At 39.1% G+C, this 24,619-nt stretch overlaps 1 protein-coding gene across 39 annotated transcripts in view; it reads left to right on the plus strand.

Moving 5' to 3' along the window:
- The window catches only part of ABI3BP (ABI family member 3 binding protein), a 280,524-nt gene that overhangs the window by 77,085 nt on the left and 178,820 nt on the right, over positions 1 to 24,619 (plus strand). For all 39 annotated transcript variants that reach the window (XR_014263069.1, XR_014263070.1, XR_014263071.1 and 36 more), the window contains exons 3-4: positions 17,717 to 17,785; positions 21,824 to 21,956. Coding sequence is in view for 35 of the 39 variants with exons in the window: in XM_082460250.1 (XP_082316376.1) it covers positions 17,717 to 17,785; positions 21,824 to 21,956 (202 nt within the window). In the remaining 4 variants the exon portion in view is untranslated. The remainder of the gene's footprint in view (positions 1 to 17,716; positions 17,786 to 21,823; positions 21,957 to 24,619) is intronic.

A 24,619-nucleotide genomic window follows, 5' to 3' on the forward strand; every position in this document is an offset into this window, starting at 1 on the left:
GTGTCCCAGTTTAGTTGAAAAATTATGTGCGTAATACACACGTGGGAGAAAGCCTTGAATTCTTAGCATCGTCCCCTAGTCTTTCATCACCTGATTCCAAGCTAATAGCTCAGCCTTTTCTCTGCCACTGGGGGTACTCCTCAAGGAGAAGAGGTTTGCCACAGGTTGGCCTGATGCATTTCATGAATGAGGCTGAGTGCATAGTAGCCGCTCACCAAATGCTGGAGTGGAGGTTCTCACCAACCCACGAGCTGATGCTTTAATGTCATTGGGCACCTACAATATGCTGGGCCAAGGGCTTTACAGAGACGGGTCATTGATTCCTCACAGCAACCCCTTGAGGCAGCTACTATTAGCATTCTCTTCTTCCCAGTGAAGACAGTAAATCCCTGAGAAGTGAAGGAGTCTGCAGGTGGCAGGCTGGCTCTAAAGCCCGTGCATTTGACTACCATGGCATAGTGCTTTCCCCATGGCGTCTAAGTGTTCTGTGACCTTTGAACCCTATGTACAAACTTGCCTCCTGGGAATTATACCTGACCCCTCAACCCCTGCATGGTAACGCTGACTGAGCATTTAAAAATAAAGAAAACACCTTGCCGATGTGAAGGCTCTGGTTTACCACCTAATAGTTAACATGATCTAGCTTTATTATTTGAAAGGAAAATATCCAAAGTCCCAACTTTTCAGTCATATTTCCTGTAGAGATAACATTAACAAAGTGATGCATTCACTGGAAAATGTGTGTGTGTGCAGGCTCTCCATCAAGAGCGAGCCCTTGCCAAACATTAAACAAGTTTAAAGACAACACCCTACATTAAATTTCTCTGTGGGGTGCACATATAAAACACAGGCAAGGAAAAAACTACCGGCAATGAAGTCAACAGTTTTAATGTCTAACAGGTCTCTAAGCTAGGAAAGGATGGGTACTGGCTGTGGCAGCAAGTGGTAGGAGAAATAATTTGTTAAGTATTGGTTTCCAGGGTCAGGGAGAGAATTTGTCAGCGCTTGCAAGTGAGGCAGGGTTAGCTTGGGACAGTGGCTGAGTGAGAAGCTCCAGACTGAAAGCCAGGATGACAGGAAATGAGGAATTACCTGGTCCATCTGGATTGTGGTCAGGATGTGGGGAGGGATGGGGGATGGAGGGGCAGGTTGGGTGTGGCTTCCTGGGCATGTGACCAGTGCACTCAGAGGAGCCCTGCAGTGAAGTTTAATGCTTTGCTGTCTTGGAAATTTTAGTAAGCTTACCTTTCAGTTTTATCTTGTCAGTGAGGTGGGATGGGACAACTGTGTGTGCGCGGAGGGCTTGGCGCCTGGGCTCTTGTCTTTGTCTGCCACTCCCTCCCCTAATTTGCTTCTCAACTGCCTGGTCCCCCACCCGCTGCTGTAGGCCTTCCTCTTCCCACCTCCACTTGGCAACTACTGCTGCCCTCCACCTTCGCAGGGACTTCGGTGTGGATGCAGGGAGGGTCTGGTGGGCACCTCCCCCCTTGGTGACATCTGGCAGGGCGTGGTGGCAGCAGTCCCCGCACTGGCTGGCAATGACACAGTGCATTAGCTTCTTTCCCACCCCCATTCAGGTAGCTCTGTCCCAGGACTGAGGTTACAATCCCTTGGGGTCTATGGGTTCTGATGGTGGGCCTTTGGGAAAGGGAGACTGGCTTTTTTTGCCCTGGGGGCTGAGGTGTGGGCTAAGGTGCTTTGATGCTGAGGCTGCTTCTGGGGGGAAAGGGTCCCACACAGTCAGGAGACAGGGGATGGGGGGAGGTGAGGGTTTGCACGCCTCTGCAGGGCACAACACGAAATAGCCAGTAAATACCATGACAGGTCAAGACAGAGTCCGTGAAAGAGAGAAAATGTTTTATATTTTGGTGTCTTTAATGTTACTTTTAAAATAGCAGGTCCATCGTTTGATTTTTGCGTTGACCGGGGTCATAAACTTACGTAGTAAGCACCGGGCGAAGTGTGTATTTTCAGTAGCTTTCCTCCCCAGCTCTCACCAAAATTATAGGAACACTCTCAGAAAAAGTTTTCAGCCATGTCTTCCACACTGAAGTCTGTCTTTGAAATGCTCCTCTGTTTGGAAAAGAGTGCATCTTTCCTTCCAGACAGCAAACCGAAGAGTGAAGGAGTGTGGCAGAGCTTTCGGGGTCCGCGTTACAGTGTTTAGGAAAAGCCCCTTTGAGCCTCTTCCTCCCACCTCCACCTTTTCCGCATCCTCTCTTCTCATCAAAGCTGAGTTCTCATCTCTTATTTAGAGGCTTCACTCTGCAGCACAGAGATGAGGGGCTGCTTCTTACTGCTGCCATCAGTTCTGAACAGTTCCTCTTGTAACATACATACCAACATGAGCTTCATGTCAGCTCCCTTCTGCGGTCTATGACTGAACATTCTAGAATCCCACCAAAGGCAGACGATCCTGGTCATTTTTGCATTAGCAGTTGCTCTGTGCTTCAAGGTGGCTGCGCCTTTTATGGATCGTTTAACCTTCACCATTGTCCCACCCTGCTTGGGCGCCAGGGCCCTCAGGCTGCCTCTTAAGGGCTGAGAGAAGCCAGAACTGTCGTCTCGGAGCCCCAGGGCATAGCAGAGTGTTTTGTCAAAATGGGCATTTGTTCATTTTTCACCTGATTTTGTAACGTTTAACAGAAATAAGACCTGAACAGTGATGAGTAGGATTTGCTTTAAAATTTGGCTTAAATTATTTTTCAGGTGAAAGGTAAGGATTATCCTTACACACAAAACCACATACTATTTATAAGAACTTCAAAGGAAAAAAATATCAGTTCTACAGATAGGCTCCTCAAAGACGAATTCAGTGATTGAAGTTTACCTGCTTTTCAAAAGATTATTTGCTGTTGCTGACAGCTATTTCCCAGACCTATACTTATTTTTCTTTTCTTTCTGCAAAGCATCCAACTTCCTCCATCTTTACTCCAGCCCCAGACAATAAAGGGATAGAGAAAAAGATTCATTCATTCTTTCAGAAAATGTTTGTTGTGCAATTACTATGTTTCTAGGCTTAAAGGTACAGAAATGAACAAAATATGAACTGAATCTGGGCCAGATCCCACGTGGTCCTCAGCCCACATATTCCTACAGAGGCTTAGAAATACTCTAAAAGGTGGAAGACTCCTATCTGTGATGATTCATATTGCTATAGACGTTCATTTTTATGTACAGCTAAGGGCAAGGTACTAGTAATCTACTTAGTGATTTATTAAAAATTGCTAAACTTCTGTATTCATAAACTCAGTAAGCATACTAAATTTAGAGCAGAACTGACACTACTTACAACTACTATCTTCTATTTGGACTTCTGACTTCCATGAGGCTTTGCAAAGCTATGACTTAGCAGGATTTTCCCAGTTTTCCAGAACAATGCCCCATTAGTGTTTTTCCAAAAGGGACACTGAACGTCCTGAAAGGATGTCAGTGATATTTCTGAGTTGGTCAAGACTATCAATGGCCACTGCTAGAGCTTGTTAATATGTAATTACTTTAGGGTTACTTAATTATCACAGATGTGTTTTGTGGTGAGCTCTGTTAATACTACCTTTTGACAGGATACATCTGTTGCCTCAATGATATTTGAGCTTCTCATTTTCTAGTAACCGGGCTTCAGAATGGACGTGGACTTTGCTTCAAATGCAAATGATTTGTACCCCATTGCTGAAAGCAGTTTGCTGCTGTGGTGTCAATTTGTTATCTTTACTTTGTCACCGGAATGTGAGAATGGGGGTGGGCGCAGGGAGCAAGGTTGGTTACAGGACTGAAATTTACAACTGCTTAGAGTAGCCTTTCAAGCAATGAGTAGACAAGTAGCATTTTATGGTCTTTTTACCCTCCAAACCCCTCACCAGACTGCACCCCTCTCTCAGCGAGACTGCCCTCTTCCAGCCCTCCTTCATGGGCCAGCAGATGAGGGAACAGTGTCTGCAGCACGGGCAAGGCAGCTGAGACAGAACTGCAGCACCAAGGGCCCCCCTGAAGCTCTGTTTGCTTACCCGCAGCGTGGCAGCACTTAAAATTGTGCTTTTTAAGAACTGACTAGTCCCAGAGTGGAACTCTCTGCCTGGGCTTAAAACAGAAGGAGGCTTTTCAAGGGTAATTTTCAAACAGACATTACTCAGTGTTGATGAAATAAGGCACAGGACCTGTCTGCCAAATGTTAAAAGCTAAAGGGAATACTTAAATTTGGATTGTACCCCTCAGGTCAGATTACAGCTAACTGTGGCATGTGGACGCTTGCAGATACAGAGAAAAGCTAGTAATATTTCTATATGGAGATTTCCATGACCATAGATGTTTTTTTTTCACGTTTTGTGGATGATGTTGTTCTTAATAGGAGTATTATGATATGCCACATTGACTTCCAATGAAATAGTTACCTTAGCTCATCAAATCGTAAAGTACCTTTAACTATAAATCATACCACTATTTTATATAAATCTAAGAAAGAATAAAGCTGCTGATTAATGATACTGCTTTTGCATCCCTCGGGGCTTGTGAGGGAGCTTCCTTTGACGCACTGATACATAAATATTTATTTTAAACATCTTTATTGGGATATAATTGCTTTACAATGGTGTGTTAGTTTCTGCTTTATAACAAAGTGAATCAGCTATACATATACATATATCCCCATATCTCCTCCCTCTTGCGTCTCCCTCCCACCCTCCCTATCCCACCCCTCTAGGTGGTTACAAAGCACGAGCTGATCTCCCTGTGCTATGTGGCTTCTTCACATTAGGTATCTATTTTACATTTGGTATTGTATATATGTCCATGCCACTCTCTCACTTCATCCCAGCTTACCCTTCCCCCTCCCCGTGTCCTCAAGTCCATTCTCTACGTCTGCATCTTTATTCCTGTGCTGCCCCTAGGTTCTTCAGAACCATTTTTTTTTTTAGATTCCATATATATGGTTTAGGATACGGTATTTATTTTTCTCTTTCTGACTTACTTCACTCTGTATGACAGTCTCTAGGTCCATCCACCTCACTACAAATAACTCAATTTCGTTTCTTTTTATGGCTAATATTCCATTGTATATATGTGCCACATCTTCTTTATCCATTCATCTGTCGATGGATACTTAGGTTGCTTCCATGTCCTGGCTATTGTAAATAGAGCTGCAATGAACATTGTGGTACATGACTCTTTTTGAATTATGGTTTTCTCAGGGTATATGCCCAGTAGTGGGATTGCTGGGTCGTATGGTAGTTCTATTTTTAGTTTTTTAAGGAACCTCCATACTGTTCTCCATAGTGGCTGTATCAATTTACATTCCCACCAACAGTGCAAGAGGGTTCCTTTTTCTCCATACCCTCTCCAGCATTTATTGTTTGTAGATTTTTTGATGATGGCCATTCTGACTGATGTGAGGTGATACCTCACTGTAGTTTTGATTTACATTTCTCTAATGATTAATGATGTTGAGCATTCTTTCATGTGTTTGTTGGCAATCTGTATATCTTCTTTGGAGAAATGTCTGTTTAGGTCTTCTGCCCAAGGGTTGGGTTGGGTTGTTTGCTTTTTTTGATATTGAGCTGCATGAGCTGCTTGTGAATTTTGGAGATTAATCCTTTGTCAGCTGCTTCGTTTGAAAATACTTTCTCCCATTCTGAGGGTTTTCTTTTTGTCTTCTTTATGGTTTCCTTTGCTGTGCAAAAGCTTTTAAGTTTCATTAGGTCCCATTTATTTTTGTTTTTATTTCCATTTCTCTAGGAGCTGGGTCAAAAAGGATCTGGCTGTGATTTATGTCATAGAGTGTTCTGCCTATGTTTTCCTCTAAGAGTTTGATAGTGTCTGGCCTTCCATTTAGGTCTTTAATCCATTTTGAGTTTATTTTTGTGTATGGTTTTAGGGAATGTTCTAATTTCATACTTTTACATGTACCTGTCCAGTTTTCCCAGCACCGCTTATTGAAGAGGCTGTCTTTCCTCCACTGTATATGTTTGCCTCCTTTATCAAAGATAAGGCGACCATATGTGCGTGGGTTTATCTCTGGGCTTTCTATCCTGTTCCATTGATCTATATTTCTTTTTTTGTGTCAGTACCATACTGTCTTGATTATTTTAGCTTTGTCGTATAGTCTGAAGTCCAGGAGGCTGAGTCCTCCAGCTCTGTTTTTCTTTCTCAAGATTGCTTTGGCTATTTCGAGTCTTTTGTGTTTCCATACAAATTGTGAAATTGTTCGTTCTAGTTCTGTGAAAAATGCTGTTGGTAGTTTGATAGGGATTGCGTTGAATCTGTAGATTGCTTTGGGTAGTATAGTCGTTTTCACAATGTTGATGCTTCCAATTCAAGAACATAGTATATCGCTCCATCTGTTTGTATCATCTTTAATTTCTTTCATCAGTGTCTTATAGTTTTCTGTGTACAGGTCTTTTGTTTCCTTAGGTAGGTTTATTCCTAGGTATTTTATTCTTTTTGTTGCAATGGTAAATGGGAGTGTTTCCTTAATTTCTCTTTCAGATTTTTCATCATTACTATATAGGAATGGAAGAGATTAATGTGCATTAATTTTGTATCCTGCTACTTTACCAAATTCATTGATCAGCTCTAGTAATTTTCTGGTAGCATCTTTAGGATTCTCTATGTTTAGTATCATGTCATCTGCAAACAGTGACAGCTTTACTTCTTCGTTTTCGATTTGGATTCCTGTTTATTTCTTTTTCTTCTCTGATTGCTGTGGCTAAAACTTCCAAAACTATGTTGAATAATAGTGGTGAGAGTGGACAACCTTGTCTTGTTCCTGATCTTAGAGGAAATGGTTTCAGTTTTTCACCACTGAGAATGATGTTGGTTGTGGGTTTGTCATAAATGGCCTTTATTATGTTGAGGTAAGTTCCCTCTATGCCTACTTTCTGGAGGGCTTTTTATCATAAATCGGTGTCGAATTTTGTCGAAAGCTTTATCTGTATCTATTGAGGTGATCATATGGTTTTTATCCTTCAATCTGTTAATATGGTTTATCACATTGATTGATTTGAGTATATTGAAGAATCTTTGCATTCCTGGGATAAATCCCACTGGATCATGGTGTATGATCCTTTTAATGTGCTGTTGGATTCTGTTTGCTAGTATTTTGTTGAGGATTTTTGCATCTGTGTTCATCAGTGATATTGGCCTGTAGTTTTCTTTCTTTCTGACATCATTGTCTGGTTTTGGTATCAGGGTGATGGTGGCCTCGTAGAATGAGTTTGGGCGTATTCCTCCCTCTACTATATTTTGGAAGAGTTTGAGAAGGATAGGTGTTAACTCTTCTGTAAATGTTTGATAGAATTCACCTGTGAAGCCATCAGGTCCTGGGCTTTTGTTTGTTGGAAGATTTTTAATCACAGTTTCAATTTCAGTGCTTGTGATTTGTCCGTTTATGTTTTCTATTTCTTCTTGGGTCAGTCTTGGAAGGTTGTGGGTTTCTAAGAATTTGTCCATTTCTTCCAGGTTGTCCATTTTATTGGCATACAGTTGCTTGTAGTAATCTCTCATGATCCTTTGTATTTCTGCAGTGTCAGTTGTTACTTCTCCTTTTTCATTTCTAATTCTATTGATCTGAGTCTTCTCCCTTTTTTTCTTGATGAGTCTGGCTAATGGTTTATCAATTTTGTTTATCTTCTCAAAGAACCAGCTTTTAGTTTTATTGATCTTTGCTATCGTTTCCTTCATTTCTTTTTCATTTATTTCTGATCTGATCCTTATGATTTCTTTCCTTCTGCTAACTTTGGGGTTATTTTGCTCTTCTTTCTCTAATTGCTTTAGGTGTAAGGTTAGGTTGTTTATCTGAGATGTTTCTTGTTTCTTGAGGTAGGATTGTATTGCTGTAAACTTCCCTCTTAGAAATGCTTTTGCTGCATCCCATAGGTTTTGGATCGTCGTGTTTTCATTCTCATTTGTTTCTTGGTATCTTTTGCTTTCCTCTTTGATTTCTTCAATGATCTCTTGGTTATTTAATAGTGTATTTTTTAGCCTCCATGTGTTTGTATTTTTTTACAGATTTTTTCCTGTAATTGATATCTAGTCTCATAACATTGTGGTCAGAAAAGATACTTGATACGATTTCAATTTTCTTAAATTTACCAAGGCTTGATTTGTGACCCAAGATATGATCTATCCTGGAGAAGTTTCCGTGAGCATTTGAGAAGAAAGTGTATTCTGTGGTTTTTGGATGGAATGTCCTATAAATATCAATTAAGTCCATCTTGTTTAATGTGTCATTTACAGCTTGTGTTTCCTTATTTATTTTCATTTTGGATGACCTGTCCATTGATGAAAGTGGGGTGTTAAAGTCCCCTACTATGATTGTGTTACTGTCAATTTCCCCTTTTATGGCTGTTAGCAATTGCCTTATGTATTGAGGTGCTCCTATGTTGGGTGCATAAAGATTTACAATTGTTATATCTTCTTCTTGGATTGATTCCTTGATCATTATGTAGTGTCCTTCTTTGTGTCTTGTAGTAGTCTTTACTTTAAAGTCTATTTTGTCTGACTTGAGAATTGCTACTCAGCTTTCTTTTGATTTGCATTTGCATGGAGTATCTTTTTCCATCCCCTCACTTTCAGTCTGTATGTATCGCTAGGTCTGAAGTGGGTCTGTTGTAGACAGCACATACACAGGTCTAGTTTTTGTATCCATTCAGCCAGTCTATATCTTTTGGTTGGAGCAGTTAATCCACTTACATTTAAGGTAGTTATCAATATGTATGTTCCTATTACCATTTTCTTAATTGTTTTGGGTTTGTTATTGTAGGTCTTTTCCTTCTCTTGTGTTTCCTGCCTAGAGAAGTTCCTTTAGCATTTGTTGTAAAGCTGGTTTGGTGGTGCTGATTTCTCTTAGCTTTTGCTTGTCTATAGAGGTTTTAATTTCCCCGTCGAATCTGAAGGAGATTCTTGCTGGGTAGAGCTATCTTGGCTGTAGGTTTCTCCCTTTCATCACTTTAAATATGTCTTGCCACTCCCTCTGGCTTGCAGAGTTTCTGCTGAGAGATCAGCTGTTAACCTTATGGGGATTCCGTTGTATGTTATTTGTTGTTTTTCCCTTGCTGCTTTTAATATTTTTTCTTTGTATTTAATTTTTGACTGTTTGATTAATATGTGTCTTGACATGTTTCTCCTTGGATTTTTCCTCTATGACCCTGTCTGTGCTTCCTGGAGTTGATTGACTATTTCCTTTCCTATATTTGGGAAGTTTTAAGCTCTGATCTCTTCAAATATTTTCTCAGTCTCTTTCTTTTTCTCCTCTTCTTCTGGAACCCCTACAGTTCGAATGTTGGGGTGCTTAATCTTGTCCCAGAGGTCTCTGAGACTGTCCTCAATTCTTTTCATTCTTTTTTCTTTATTCTGCTCTGCAGTAGTTATTTCCACTATTTTATCTTCCAGGTCACTTATCTGTTCTTCTGCCTCAGTTATTCTGCTATTGATTACTTCTAGAGAATTTTTAATTTCATTTACTGTGTTGTTTATCATTGTTTGTTTGCTCTTTAGTTCTTCTAGGTCCTTGTTAAACGTTTCTTGTATTTTCTGCATTCTATTTCCAAGATTTTTGATCATCTTTACTATCATTACTCTGACTTCTTTTTCTGGTAGACTGCCTATTTCCTCTTCACTTGTTTGGTCTGGGGGGGTTTTACCTTGCTCCTTCATCTGCTGTGTGTTTCTCTGTCTTCTCATTTTGCTTAACTTACTGTGTTTGGGGTCTCCTTTTCACAGGCTGCAGGTTCATAGTTCCCATTGTTTTTGGTGTCTGCCCTCAGTGGGTACAGTTGGTTCAGTGGGTTGTGTAGGCTTCCTAGTGGAGGGGACTAGTACCTGTGTTCTGGTGGGTGAGGCTGGATCTTGTCTTTCTGATGGGCAGGACCATGTCTGGTGGTGTGTTTTGGGGTGTCTGTGACCTTATTATGATTTTAGGCAGCCTCTCTGCTAATGGGTGGGGTTGTGTTCCTGTCTTGCTAGTTGTTTGGCATAGGGTGTCCAGCCCTGTAGCTTGCTGTTTGTTGAGTGAGGCTGGGTCTTATCATTGAGATGGAGATCTCTGGGAGAGCTCTCACTGACTGTTATTATGTGGGGCCACGAGGTCTCTGGTGGACCAATGTCCTGAACTCAATTCTCCCACCTCAGAGGCACAGGCCTGACACCTGGCCAGAGCACCAAAACCCTGTCAGCCACATGGCTTTTGGAACGTCTGAGGTCTTCTGCCAGCATTCAGTATGTGTTCTGTAGGAGTTGTTCCACATGCAGATGTATTTCTGATGTATTTGTGGGGAAGAAGGTGATCTCCACGTCTTACTCCTCTGCCATCTTGAAACCACCTCCTGATACATAAGTTTTATATTATCTATTTTTTGTAAAAAGAGATGATTTTATTTTTAATAAGTTCTTTGTTAGAATAGCTTTAGGTTTAAGAAAAGTTGCAATTATAAGACAGAGAATTTCTGTGTACTTGACATCCAATTTCTCCTATTCACATCTTATGTTAATATGGTACATTTGTCACAACTAAGGAACCAATATTGATACATTATTAGCTAAAGTCCACAATTGATTTGATTTTCTCCATTTTAACCTAAGATCTTGTTCCATTCCAAAGTCCCATGCAGGACACCACATCACACCTAGTCATGTCCCCTTAGGCTCCTGTAGACTCAACCTCCAAGACTTTCCTTGGTTTCGATGACCTTAATGGTTTGGAGAAGTTGTAGTTAGGTATTTTGTAGAATGTCTTTCAGTTTAGTTTTGTCTGATGTTTTTTCTCATGTTTAGACTGGGGTTTTGGGGAGGAAGAGATGTATTACTTTAAAAAAAATATTAAAAGGAAAGTAAGCAAAAGAAAAATTACTGCTAAATATTCTTCACCTTGAGAATCCAACTTTCGTGCCTCACCCTTCAACTCAGAGTTATCGGTAACCTTGTTTTTCTACCGCATCACTCTGTGCCAGCATGAACAATGGTTAGGCCATGTTTTGGAAACACTGCTCCCCTGGGTTTCCTTCCAAATCACTGACCCTCTTCATCCAGTTTTGAAGCTGTTCCTTTCTTGACCTTACTGGAAGGTGTCAGGCAGTGGCAGCAAGAACCCAACTGCCCCTGGCCGGTGTACCATGCCACTGACTGTTAAATGTATTTGAGAGATTTTAAAAGCTGGGGAAAAAGTATGTCTTAGAACAAATGAAGTATGGTATTCTGAACTTTTAATATGCCATTTCCTATAAAACAGCTTTATATTGAATATTGTCAAATTACCATTTGGGGTTCAGACATAAATATGTTGATGTTATGTCTCCAAATCAAATTAAAACCAGTCAATTTCCACCTGCTAGATTCATGAAAAGTTGAATATATTTTCCTTAAGACTCTATCACTGCCCCCACAGTTTTCAAAATCCCAAGGAACTGGTACAGTCCCGATGGAGGCCCTTCCAACTTCTGCATGCTGTATGGCTTAATTGCATTCACGACCACCTCGCCTGCACTAAGCCCTGTTGTGGGCTGGTCCTCCACCACCGTATCAGGTGCCTGCTTGCCAAAATCCCTGCATGGGCGGGCACAGCTGCTCAGAGGAGACCCGTTCTGTGAACAGGCCTCTGGCTCAGTGCCCAGTGTTCTCCTTGGCGGGTTTCCAGGGCGGCAGCTCAAGGGTCTTACTCTCCAGCCCAGAAGCATTCCTAAGACTCCATCTACCTCAGGAGAGCAAGAGGAGATTCCAGCCTCCACTGGGGACCCAGAGGGAGTTGTCTCTCCCCTCTTTGGGGATGAACGGAGGATTACACCTCAGTGTTCTTTTTAAACCTCCAAATCACAATAGAAACAATCTGGCCTCTTTTTTTTTTTTAATCAAAAATAAACCTGACTACTGACAAAAGGTGTTTATGTACTGTCTTTAACAGGCTCAAAGTTACTTGGAAATTGATTTTGATCTTGAAACTTCTCTCTGGGCCTTGAAGAGTGTCTGGGATGATGTCCCAGACACTTCCTTCCCTGATTGGGTCCAAAGGGTTCCAGATCTTTAAAGCACAACGGTGAGAGCAGAGTGGTGCCTGGCCCTCTCCTGCTAGAGTAAAGCCTGCACACCCTCCACAGATCTGGTCTCTGACAGGATGTGTGCAAGCCAGCTGTCTTTAGCTTATGGAGAAGGTGGCTCTCTGTACATTGTGACTTCAGGGACAGAGGAAAGGAATTAGGAAGGGTGCTAGGCCAAAAGATTCTCCCCATTGGTTACTTGATGCCATGTATATATTTAGTAGAGGACATATGCTTGTCTTTTACGTAATTAAAATAGAACAGATCATGAGTAGGGGTACTGTATTAATATGAATTCACTCATGCTGAGTTGTAAATAGTTGCTTTTGTGATCCTCTCTAAGAACAAATGAAAATAAGATTGATGAGGACTAGCACATTTGGTAAAGAGGTACCTCAAAGAGGGAAATGGACATGGAAGCTTGAATCTGGGGCCTTCATGAGCAGGTTTGTTCTAACTCACAATTCTGGTAAGGCTGGCTTTAGGTGTAAATATTCCAGTAATGCTTCCAATCCAGTGCCTCATTTTATATATTCCTACATCACTGGAGTAAAAGACTATGTAATATAATTGGTTACATCATTCTTTGTTTATTTTCCTAATCTCTGTCTCAGGCACTCAGTAAAAATGCTGAAGCAGGTTACAAAATAAAATCCTAGTGTAACATTTAAAAATATTTAGTAATAAAAGGGACAGAATAATGAGGGTTGAATATTCTGATAAAGCCAGGGAGTTACTCAACAGAAATGTATGTTTAGGGTCCTGTGTGTTTAAAAAACATGGTTCACATATTTTACAGTCGGTTTTATCATATTGAGGAAGTATTCCATTAAATCCGTATTAATTAAGAATTGATGTTAAATTTTGTCAAATGCCTTTTCAGCACTTGTGGAAGTCGGTGCTTTTTTTTCTCTTTACGTTCCTGGAATAAACTACACTTAGCTGTAATGTACTATTGTATTATGTGCTGCCAGATTCAGCTTGTCAATATATTTTACAGGATTTTTTGCATTGATATTTGTGAGCAAGTATTGTTAAAGAAAAATTATTCAGAGACACTTGTTAAAGATGGTAAGGAAGACTTTATTAAAGGGGGTGGGGGTTCTTGTGATAGGTATAGGGAAAATTGCAGTGGGGTCTTGTAGTGAGGGAGAGAAATTGGGCTCAACTCCAAATATAACAAGGAAAAGTGGGAATTATAGCTAAGGAGCAGAGTAGGAGTGAATGGATGGAAAATTACTAAAAGGAAACATCAGGGGTCAGGGAGGATTCTGGCGAAACTGACCGAACAGGGTTCTTGACGAAGGCGGGCCAGGGTGATCAGATATCATCTGTGAGATGGAAGATGATGAGGAACTGATTGGATACCAAGTGTAATCAAGTATGGAAGATGGGGGATTCTGGCTAAACTGTCTCAGGATTCCTGCTCTAATTGGACAATGCAGAAATGAACACAGAAGCCCAAATGTCAGAGCCTAGTTGAGCAAGAGCTCAGAAGAGCCTGATAAGAGTTTGGTCAAGACAGAGAATCTCTGTCAGGGTGGTGTGTAATTTTCTTTTTTAGTGAAATTTTTGCATTTTGAAATCTTTGATGCTTGCTTTAAAAAAAAAAAAAAACGGTTTTGAACATTTTCCTTTTAAAATATGTCCTCAGGGCTCTTGGGACACAAAATTCTGCTTTTAAGAAATCATCATCGTGATAGCTAACATTAAATTAACACTTTCTGTGAATGATCATCATTAAAACCCCTATGAGCCCAGGTATTATGATTTTTCAATTTTGCACGTGAGGAACTAGGTGCGCTGATGTTAAGTATTTTCCCTTGTACTAGCAACTAGCTGATTGCAGGCTCCAGGGTCCATGCTCTTACCCAGAAATTTAGTTTGTGATTAAACCAAACTGTTAAAAAGATGGCAGGGGTAAAGTATATTATTTTGTTTGTTCAGGTCCCTTACCTGATTTCCTTTGGGATCATCCTGGCTTATTTTATGTTTCTTTTGTGGAAACTCGCATGGCAGGAAAAGGAAAAAAACCTCACTACGACACCATCCTGAAGTAGTGTGGCTTGCAATGCAAATGTCCCCTAACAAAAATGTGAGAATTAGGATTTTTTGAGCAGAGCGAGTATGGGAAGATTATTTGTGTTACCAAAAAATCTAGGACTTTATAAAGAATTTCAATAGTAGATTTCCTTAAACAGGAAGCTGTCCGTATCCTCCACCACAGGGCATTCAAAATATGAAGCAAATTAGATTTAATTAGTCTGCAACATTGTCAGGAATGGAAAAATTGTCAAGGTAACTGCATTCTATACATTTTCTTAAAATTTCTTAATAATACACATTCTCTAAATAAAGAAGTAGTTGATTTTGGCATGTGTGGCCAAAATTTCTGATCAGGCTACAGTGTATATATTTCCAGACTGCTACAAATCCACAAAAAATTTCATAGTGCAGAACAGAAACAAAAATCTTGTTTTTCAGTTCTATTTTTCCATGTCTGTGTTCCCAACTGAGCGCAAAGACTACTGAAATGCATGAATTTGGAAGTTTTTAATGAGCAGTGAGAGCCAGCATATGCACCCAAGTCCCGACATCTGTTCCAGTTTGTAATTGGCTGTAACAGCCTATGCTGTATGCAGAACGGCTGTGATCATAACAAAAATTACGTTTAAATTGCTCATGTAACCATACGTCTCGGATCATGGCACTATCTTTGGCTTCTATGTGTGTTATTTTTCTAGTATTTCAGGCCTTTTTTTTTTTTTTTTTTAAACCACTGAGGTATAGTTGAATTAACGTGTATCAAGGAAGGAAATAAAAGGCTAACTCTAAGAGACTCTGCCACAATGAGAACAATTTAAGAAAAATGGGATTTAGCTTTGTTTTCTAGAAGTGAGTTCCAGAGACTTATTAAAAGGGCATTTGGGGGACAAGAATAAGAGAGCTACATAATTTGCAGGGGCAAGTGCAAATTTTCCACAGTTTCTCTCTCAACTTGTCATGGTGCTATTTTATTTGCTATTTAAGGTCATTTAAGTAAAGAAAAATTACGAGTAAATTATTAGCCTTGCACAATATAAAGAAATGCTAGTTTTAAATGCAAATGTAAGACCCTTTAACTCCTAAGCAGAATCACTAAAATGACACAGTTTGTATTTTGTAGTTCATACATGCATACGTACTTTATTCTTGCCACACTAGTGGAAATGCACAGAACTCAACTTTTTGGTACTTGCTCATTCTACTAATACTCTCTGCCTTCCACTTACTCACGAGTGAGGGAGAACTGAAAACAAAAGGAAGCAGGGGTTTCTCTAGCTTTTCCTTTCCCTCTATGTCCTAATTTTCAGCGTCAGTGGCTGGCTAACACAGGGAAGGAACATGAATAAGAAAGGACATGATAGGATTCTTTGGTCATTTTTGTTTCTTAAAATGCTGTTGCCTTCTTTCTGCATTTGAAGCAAGTTCTGGTTCAAATGGAAGTGTGACCTCACAGGGCTGTCAGTGTCCCTTCCACAGCCCCTTACTCAGTGGTAGATGTAATACGCTTACCTTATTTGACCTTTGAGTCTTACTGGACTGCCACACGACATGGGCCCTTTGGAGTGCTATGCTAATGGGTACCTAGAATGCTGTACGTGGATGGAAGGAAGTACAGACATGCATTATTCTTCCCATCTCCTCTGCTCACACTCATGCTCCATTATCCCATTGGACAGCCCTTATAAAACATGAATTCAAAGATAAAAGTATTAAGAATTTCATGATAGTGACAGCAGGATATTAAACCAAGTGTGAGGCCCTTCTGAACATGGGGCCCATGTGACTGTACATGTTGCCCATGAGGCTGACCCTGCCTCAGTGACCTCATCTACAAATTGGGATGAGAATAGTTCTTGTCAGGTAGGATTACCATGAGGAGTAATTAAATTATGAATATAATGTATCCAGCACATAGGAAGTACTCAATACACAGTAGTTTCTTAATACCTATATTGCTCTATATCCCAAATAAAATCAGGAAATTGTTATTATATTGTTACTAGAAAACTTGATTTAAGTTGAGCTTTTCCTTATATAAGCTCCACTAAGCAAGATATGCTTTCAAACACATGAGACTGAAACACAGCGAACGCTCCTTTATCTGTATTGTGGTCATTAGGCACCAATGCGATCAATGAGCAAAGCTCTGTGGTCAATTCAAGAGGTTACCTGGTTTATCTTTTGCAGTGGTAATTACTGCAGCAGGTTATAGCAAATAGGGCCGTGTGAGGTGTCCAGGAAAAAGACAAAGGCTTGAGTCATTAAACATGGTTGAAGGCCATGTTGTCTCTGGCTGAGAATGAGGTCAGCCCCATAAAGCCTTGGGCTTCAAACACATGAAGGGGAGATATTTGAAAGAAAACAAAGACGTGAGCCCCGTCTGAGCAAGTAGGAGTGAACTGCAATTGACTACAGCATCCAGATGAAGTGTGGTGTAGAATGAGTTCCAGGATCCAGAGTTACTGAAGAAATATTGTAGATAATACCCATCAATCGATTGATTAATCCAGTAGAGCTGCTTATAAAATGCTATTTTATATGCCCAGAGTGCATTTGGCTTATTTATACACTGTGTATAGACCAACCATTCCTCTTGAAAACATCAATTTTAAAAACTTTGATAAATTATCAGCCCCTGATTGAGTTAGCACAAATTGTCTAAATATCATTTTATTTAAAACCTAAATATTTTAATTTTTATTTATTTTTTTTACTGTCCACATTTTAATTTTTATTATTTTAGGTTTCTAAAATTTATTGAAGTGTAGTTGATTTACAATGTTGTGTTTAATTTCTGCTGTACAGCAAAGTGACTCAGTTATACATACACATATTCTTGTTCATATTCTTTTCCAATATGTTTATCACAGGATACTGAATATAGTTCCCTGTGCTATACAGTAGGACCTTGTCATTACTATTCAATAAGTTTTGATGAATACAGACACCTGTGTACCTTAAAATTGTCAAGATACCAGCCCACAGATTTCCCTCATAAAACCTAAATCTTTTTAAAAGAGATTCTTTATTTTCCATTGGTATATTTTAGGTGAAAATTATACCAACTTCAATTGTGATTTTGTTTAAAAATTGTTCATGAAAATGATTGATTGGATGTGATAACAGACTGAAATTATGCAAACAGGATAAAAAAATAGGTAGGATGTTATGAATATTCAGATTCCCAAGAAAGTGAGCAATTTCAGATCGTTCAACAGGTGAGACTCTTGGGTCCTGTGCAAGTATGATTTTCCTTCTCTGACTTTGAAGCACCAGACTGACCCTCTGTGAGGAGTAGGACAACAAAAGAAATATGATCTGATTTTTTAAAAAATCTCTTTGCAGAGAAAAGGACTGATGAAAATGTGGCATGAAATCTGTGTCTAGTATGATTCTTTTAAGACCTCTCCCTGACTCCTGTCCATGGGGTTTTGAAAATCTGGATTTAATTTTCATTTTAAAAACTTAATGGCCTGAACTATCCCAAGAAATTTGAACTTTCTGAATTCCTGGGCCCTCTCAACCACCGGTGCTGTGGTTACGATGACTAAAGCTGACTAAAGCTGGGAACACTGAGTCAGGAATGGGTTTGCTGTCGTGAACTATGTTTGTTCTCAAAGAATCTTACTGATAAATAATGTTACTGTTTCCAGATGCTGAGCCTAAATATCTGATAGTCGTGCGGCCCGCTCCTCCTCCCAGTCAAAAGAAGTCATGCTCAGGTATTTTTGTTGATTTTTTTTTTTTTTAAATTAACTTTAAACCATGCCTTTTCATCTCTTTTCTACCCAAAAAGACAACGCGGCTTGGGGATGTCTCAGGAATGTAGGTTAGAAGATGTACAATGCCCAGCAGACCCCCGTCAACACAACCCTGCTTGGGGAGTAGCATAGCCTGGTGGGAGAGGCTCTTGGGGTCTTTTCCAGCCTCACCACATACAAACTGCAGGGATTGAAACAAATTATTGAACCTCTCTGTGCCTCCATTCTGCCGTATGGTAGGGTCTGCATGAGGATTAATGAGTCCACAAATACGCAACACGTAGGACAGGCCTGGCCCAGAGCAAGTGCTCATTTAGATAACTCCTGTTGGCCTGTCTCTATTTTGCAATGTGTGAACTAAAGCCCACTCTTGTGCCTTTCAGATTTTTTAGGGCAAAATTTGATGTCTAACCTTTGCTGAAGGAAACTGTTGACATTTCAAAAGCATAACTCATTTACTTGTGTGTTAAATGGGTTGGAACTTGGATTTTATTTACGCCTCTTCCTTCTAAATCTCTTGTATTTAGTCAAACATAGAAAATAGGACTTCTTTCATAAAACAGCAGTGCAACACCCATCTTCCCAGGGTAGGGAGACTTAAAACAGGAAAGTAGATACCATATGTATAAAAAAGTAGAAACATTTCTGCATGACTAAGGAAGATTAAAATCCTATGTTGCCCCGGGACTTCCCTGATGGGGCAGTGGTTAAGAATCCACCTGCCAATGCAGGGGACATGGGTTTGATCCCTGGTCCGGGAAGATCCCACATGCTGCGGAGCAACTAAGCCCATGCGCCACAACTACTGAGCCCACGCGACCTAGAGCCCATGGGCCACAACTACTGAGCCCACGTGCTGCAACTACTGAAGCCCACGTGCCTAGAGCCCATGCTCCGCAACAAGAGAAGCCACCACAATGAGAACACTGCATACCACAGCAAAGAGTAGTCCCTGCTCGCCACAACTAGAGAAAGCCCGCGCGCAGCAACGAAGACCCAACACAGCCAAAAAAAAAAAAAAAATCCTATGTTGTCCCAATTTCACTGCTAAAATTTCTTCTCAGATCAAAGAAGGAAGCCATTGCAATTATGAAGGACTGATAGAACTGTAAATATGCTTTTAACATCTGATGTCACATCTTCCTACTCTAGATAAAGTTGATCATAGTGCTCTTCTTTTTCATGTTCTAATGTGAACTGTTCTCAAAATAATTATTTCCTAATCATATTTGTCTTTTACAGTACTCTGGATGCCACACAGAAAAAAGGATCTTTCTTAAAGGGATGAGAAGGGTTGGGGGAGCGTAGAGATATTCACATACACTGAGCAAAGGTGCCCTTTGCAGCTCTGTATTCTGTCTCCTAGGTGTATTAGCCATGCCTGGTTACCAGAACTCAGTTGCCACTATCCCCTCCCCTCCTGTTGGTTTCCTTTCTTTTTAGAGAAGCGATAAATAGTCAAGTATTTTGAGAAATACAGATCCTTTTCCTTGGCCTCTTATATTATCCCAGAGTGCAAGGGAAATTTCAATCAGTACTTACAACTTACTAATGGTAGTTGTCCAAGCAGCTTTCCATACACTTGAAAAGAAATGTACTCTCAATGTTTCAAGACTCTATTTCAAAATATTTAACAATAAAGTCAGGAAGCATGAGTATGGTTCTATGGGATTCTGGCTTCATAGTCACTGAACTTTTTCTTAATATTAATATGATTATAAAACAAATATACAAAAAGAAGTAAGGAAGGTCAAGAGAGTGATTACACCTTAATAGCATTTTATAACTTCGTTTCATTTGGGGGCTTCTGTGACACTGGCCTTAGAGATTATTTTTCACTATGATGACCAACACAGGAAATTGTTTCATCCCGCTCAGGATATAATACCCCACCTTTCCTTTCAGGCAACGGATATAATTTTTGTTTTTATAATCTGCATTTCAGAGTGATGTAATGAGTCATGGATTAGTTTCCATTCATTTTATATTTGTATCTGCCACATACATTTTAATTATTTAATCATTTTTAAAGTAAGATCCAAACTTAGAGGAAAAAGGTACATTTTTCTTTTCCCAAGGAACCTAAGGTTTACATGACTATCAAATAATTATTTCACTAAGTGGCATTATCTTCATACATTGTGAGCTAAGCCAGTGATATAGTAAAAAGAAAAGTAGGTTATAATTCAGGAGACCTGGATTTGAATCAACCGTGCTCTCGTTGTGACCTTGGACAACCTTGAAACTACTCTGGGCCTTGTTTTTCATCTATAAAATGAGACAGTTGTGTTATGTGAGTGAAAATCAACTCAGGGGTGGAAAAAGCCTTATCAGAATTACTTCAGGGCTTTTTCAAACTACCCGTGCTCCCCACCCTTATCTTAGATTCTAATCTGCCCTCCTTGGGGGCCAAACTTGAACCCTTTGAATCATAGATAATGTACTGTTGCAGGTGGATCTGGACAAATTTTCAGAGAAGTATAGTTGCATGTTTGCAAGTAACTAAACAGTGACCATCTTTGAAAATTATTTAAAATATCTTTTAAAAATTCCTCTATGTCACAGTGAAGTAACTTTCCACCACTAGGTTATGTATATTCTTGTTTCACAGGGCTTTTCCGCTAGAAAGCAACTTATACAACTTAAATCTGACAGAAGCAACAGGCATGGCACAATTTTCAAGGGTATTTGGTTCAGATAACCTTAGCTAAGCTCATACAAGGGGTACCCTCCTACCCACCTTATAAAGATCACAGGCCATTTTGTTGTTTGGCTCCCACCACAGTAGATGAAGATAACAAAATTTCTTTTTATAGCAAATATACATAGTATCATGAAATGAAAAAGGGAATTAATGGAAATACAAAGCATATATGTTTTACATTAGTGCTGCATAGTTTTATTAGGTCCCATTGGATTTTTAATTAATCCTATTAGATTTTACCCTGATTTTTTTTATGAGCCAGTGTTGGTTTCCATGGTTGAAAATCTTCCGTCCTCTTTTTCACTCTCCTCCCATTCCTGCAATTTCAAATATTTTTGAAAAAGCAAATGTCTGCGCCCCCCACCACATACTTGGAAAGAATCTAGAGTGGTTTATCAGCATCACTCTTGGCATTACCCCAATCCAGTTAGTCTTGTCAGAATAACTGTGCTTCCTGTATTATTCCTACTCTTCCAGCAGTATTAAAAATGTGCACCTTTTCCATTTAGATACTCACTGTAAAAAAAAAAAAAAAAAAAGACTATTGCAATGGTCTCACAAGGGATTTTACACTTTCAAATAGTTTTTTTTAAAAAAAGACTGTAACCTGCAACCTACATGGTAAGCTTTCTTTTCTAAGGTGTTATTTCACGCTAATTCACAGTCCCAGGGGGGAAAAAAGCATAATTTATTTTGTCTGTAAAAGAAAAGTGGTATATATATATATATATATATATATATATATATATATATATATATGCGCCTATATGTGTATGTGTGTGTGTTTATTTCGTTGGTAATAGCCAAGACCTCCATATTCATCCCTGACTCGCAAGCAAATAAAAACTAGGAACGGATATAGTTTATATGTGTATACACACACACACACACACACACACGTAAATCTCAAAAGGGTATTTCATTTGATTCCTGCTTAAATTCATGGGCAAACCATTATTAATATTTGTGCACTATATAAAAAGAAAAGGAACTTAATGCTTTCACATTCTTCATCTCTTGCTAAATTGTCTTTGTCTATTTTACCTAAATCATAAAGGACTTCCCTGGTGGTCCAGTGGCTGAGACTCTGCACTCCAGGGGACCCTGGTTCGATCCCTGGTCAGGGAACTAGGTCCCACATGCCACAACTAAGAGTTCGCATGCCTCAACTAAAGATCCTGCGTGCCTCAACTAAGACCCAGCGTGGCCAAATAAATAAATATTTTAAAAGTTATGAAAAAAAAAGAAAATACACTAAATGTTAACGAGAATTAACCTGTCCGTTACCTCCGCAGGTAAAGCACGATCTCGCAAACCTCTCCAGCTGGTGGTTGGCACTCTGACACCAAGTTCAGTCTTCCTGTCCTGGGGCTTCCTCATCAACCCTCACCACGACTGGACATTGCCAAGTCACTGTCCCAATGACAGGTAGTTCACCATTATGGAAAATTTTGTTTTTCATCTGAAAATTGGCACTTGCTTTCAGTAGTATCTGCACATGCTTTAGAAGAATGTGTAAATGTCAGGAGCATCGGTATTTACAGATCAGCTGTTAGTTGTAGAGCCTGTTCTAGGTGTGAGGGGAATGAAGATACATTAGTCAGGGCCCCTACCCTTCAGGGAGTTATCGTCTATCTCAATAGAAAACACATGCACGTATTTTTTCTTTCTGAAGAAAAAACTAGAAGGGAAAATAAGCCAAATAGCAAGTGGGGTTATCAGTGATAAGTGTAAAAAAATCAGAGGATGAGGTTGAAAGCACTTGGTAGAGACTGTTAAAAGTTGCAAAGCTTGATCTTTGGTTTGAAAAGGATGGATCTTTGATCTGTCAGTTGACAAAGTGCTAAAACAGTAGTTTTCTCAGTGCGGTCCCTAAACTAAGCAGCATCAGCCTCAATAAACATCACTTGGGAAATTATCAAAAATGGAAATTCTCAGGTCTCCAGACCTACTGAATCAGAAACTCCACCTAAGCTTAGGGATCACTGGCTTAGAAAACTGGAGGGAGGAACACATGGAGAAATGTAGGTCAAGGAAAAGCACAGCTGGAAATGAAGCTACCATCTTTGGCAGAACAAAATAAGAAAAACCTAAGTTTATTTTAAAATTACTGCCATTCATCCATCCAGCACATGTAGTTGGCATTGTCTATGTGCTGGGCGCTGTATAAATACTGAACCATGATTCTGAACTGGGTATAAGATGATATTTGCTTTTCATAAATATTTACTACAGTAGCTTCAAAATTCAAAACTTAGCATCTGACAATCAAAATTTTCAAGCTTCAACCAAGGAGTTTTTATTTTAAAAGATTTTTTTTAAATTTTAAATACTCAAAGTGACTTAAATATTTAAGATTTTTTTCATTACTTTTTTACATAAAAAACTTTGTTATTGAGGAATAATTTAAACCTAGTAAAATGCAGATCTTAGGTGTACAATTTAATCAATTACAAAAAAAAGGTGTGTAACCATGTACTGTACACCCCATCAAGACATAAAACATCGTCATTACTCCAGAAAGTACTAGAGAGTTGGCCTACTTTAGAATTCCATATAAACAGAATCATAAAGTATGTTCTCTTTTTGTGTCTATCTTATTTATTCAGCATGTTTTTTGAGATTCATTCATGACATTGCAAGTATAAATAGTTCATTCCTTTTTTATTCCTGAGTAGTATTCCATTATGTGAATATTTCAGAATTTATTGATCCATTTTCTTGATGGTGGACACCTGAATTGTGTCTTGTTTTTGGTTATTTTGAATATAAATTTTATGAACATTTTTGTATAAGACTCTTGTAGATATATCTTTTAATTTCTCTTAGATCAATACCTAAAAGTAGAATTGCTATGTCACAGGGAAGATGTATATTTGATTTTTTTTGACCTAATTTTTCCATTTAAATTCCCACAAGGAGTACATGGGAGTTCTGGTTGCTCCACATCCGCACCAGCATTTCGTGTCATCAACATTTTTCATTTTAGCTATTCTAGTGTAGTCATATCTCATTAAAATTTTAATATGTATTTCCCTTGTGCTAAAGATATCGAAAACTTTTTCATGTACTTTTTTGGCCATATATCTATTTTTTGTAGTGCTTTATTTCTTTTTATTTGTCTTAATTGGACAGAAAGGAAAGAGCTTTAAAATGTTTGTAAGTTTCAGAAGTACCTTTCATATGACTTTGATTAAGAAGTCTAAACTAAGAAAGAAAAAAATTAAATTTTCTTTCACATGTCCATAGTTCTGAAGGAAGAAATTCTTGGAAAAAGTATGTAGAAGATATGCCAAAACTAAATTTTTTGAAAAGTAATTTTGAGCTGTTTCAAAGAATCTGAACTATTCCTTATTTCAACCACTACTAAACCCATAACTTACTTTGTTTGGAAATGGACTCTTGAAAGAACTTTCTTTCTTGTGATAACTTCAGTTTCTAATGGGTTCACAGGGTGCCAGTGCTGAGAAAACAAACACTTACGGGTTGCTTTCTTTTTCCTATTTTTAGTCTCTTACTAAGAAAGAAAGAAGGAAAAAAAAGAAAGGAGGGGAGGGGATGGGCAGGAAGGGTAGAAGAAGGGAAGGAAGGAGACCTGATACTCTTGTAACAAAACGTAGCTGATTTTAATGGTTACTCAACTTGCTTGATAAATCCATGAGGTTCAGTAACTTGCAAATTCCTATAGCAGGATTTGGATACGATTTCCTCCCCTGTCCTCAAGCCTTTCCTTCAATTTCATTTGGTTCTGACCCCTCCATGAAACAACTTATCTGATGATTGATTCTAATTGATAGAGGTTGCCATGGTTTGACAGCACAAGGAGATAATGAATATGAAGAAGGTATAGGAACAGTTGCCCGGATAGAGCTAGAATTTTATCCAAGGCAATTGACTTGAAGGCCCCAAGCTACTCAGACCACGTGTACACCTCACCCTCTCATCCCCTTGCCCATACACCCTGGCTCTGCTCTTCTCATCAAATAGATGGAGTCATGCCCATCAAATCACAATATTTAAAATAAATAATTCTACCTAGAATGAAGTTTTTTAAAAGATTCAATAATAACATGTCAAGATGCTTGCCAAGT

The sequence above is a fragment of the Balaenoptera physalus genome (genome assembly GCF_965194825.1).
Source record: "Balaenoptera physalus genome assembly, chromosome: 4".
In the NCBI taxonomy this organism is placed as follows: Eukaryota; Metazoa; Chordata; class Mammalia; order Artiodactyla; family Balaenopteridae; genus Balaenoptera; species Balaenoptera physalus.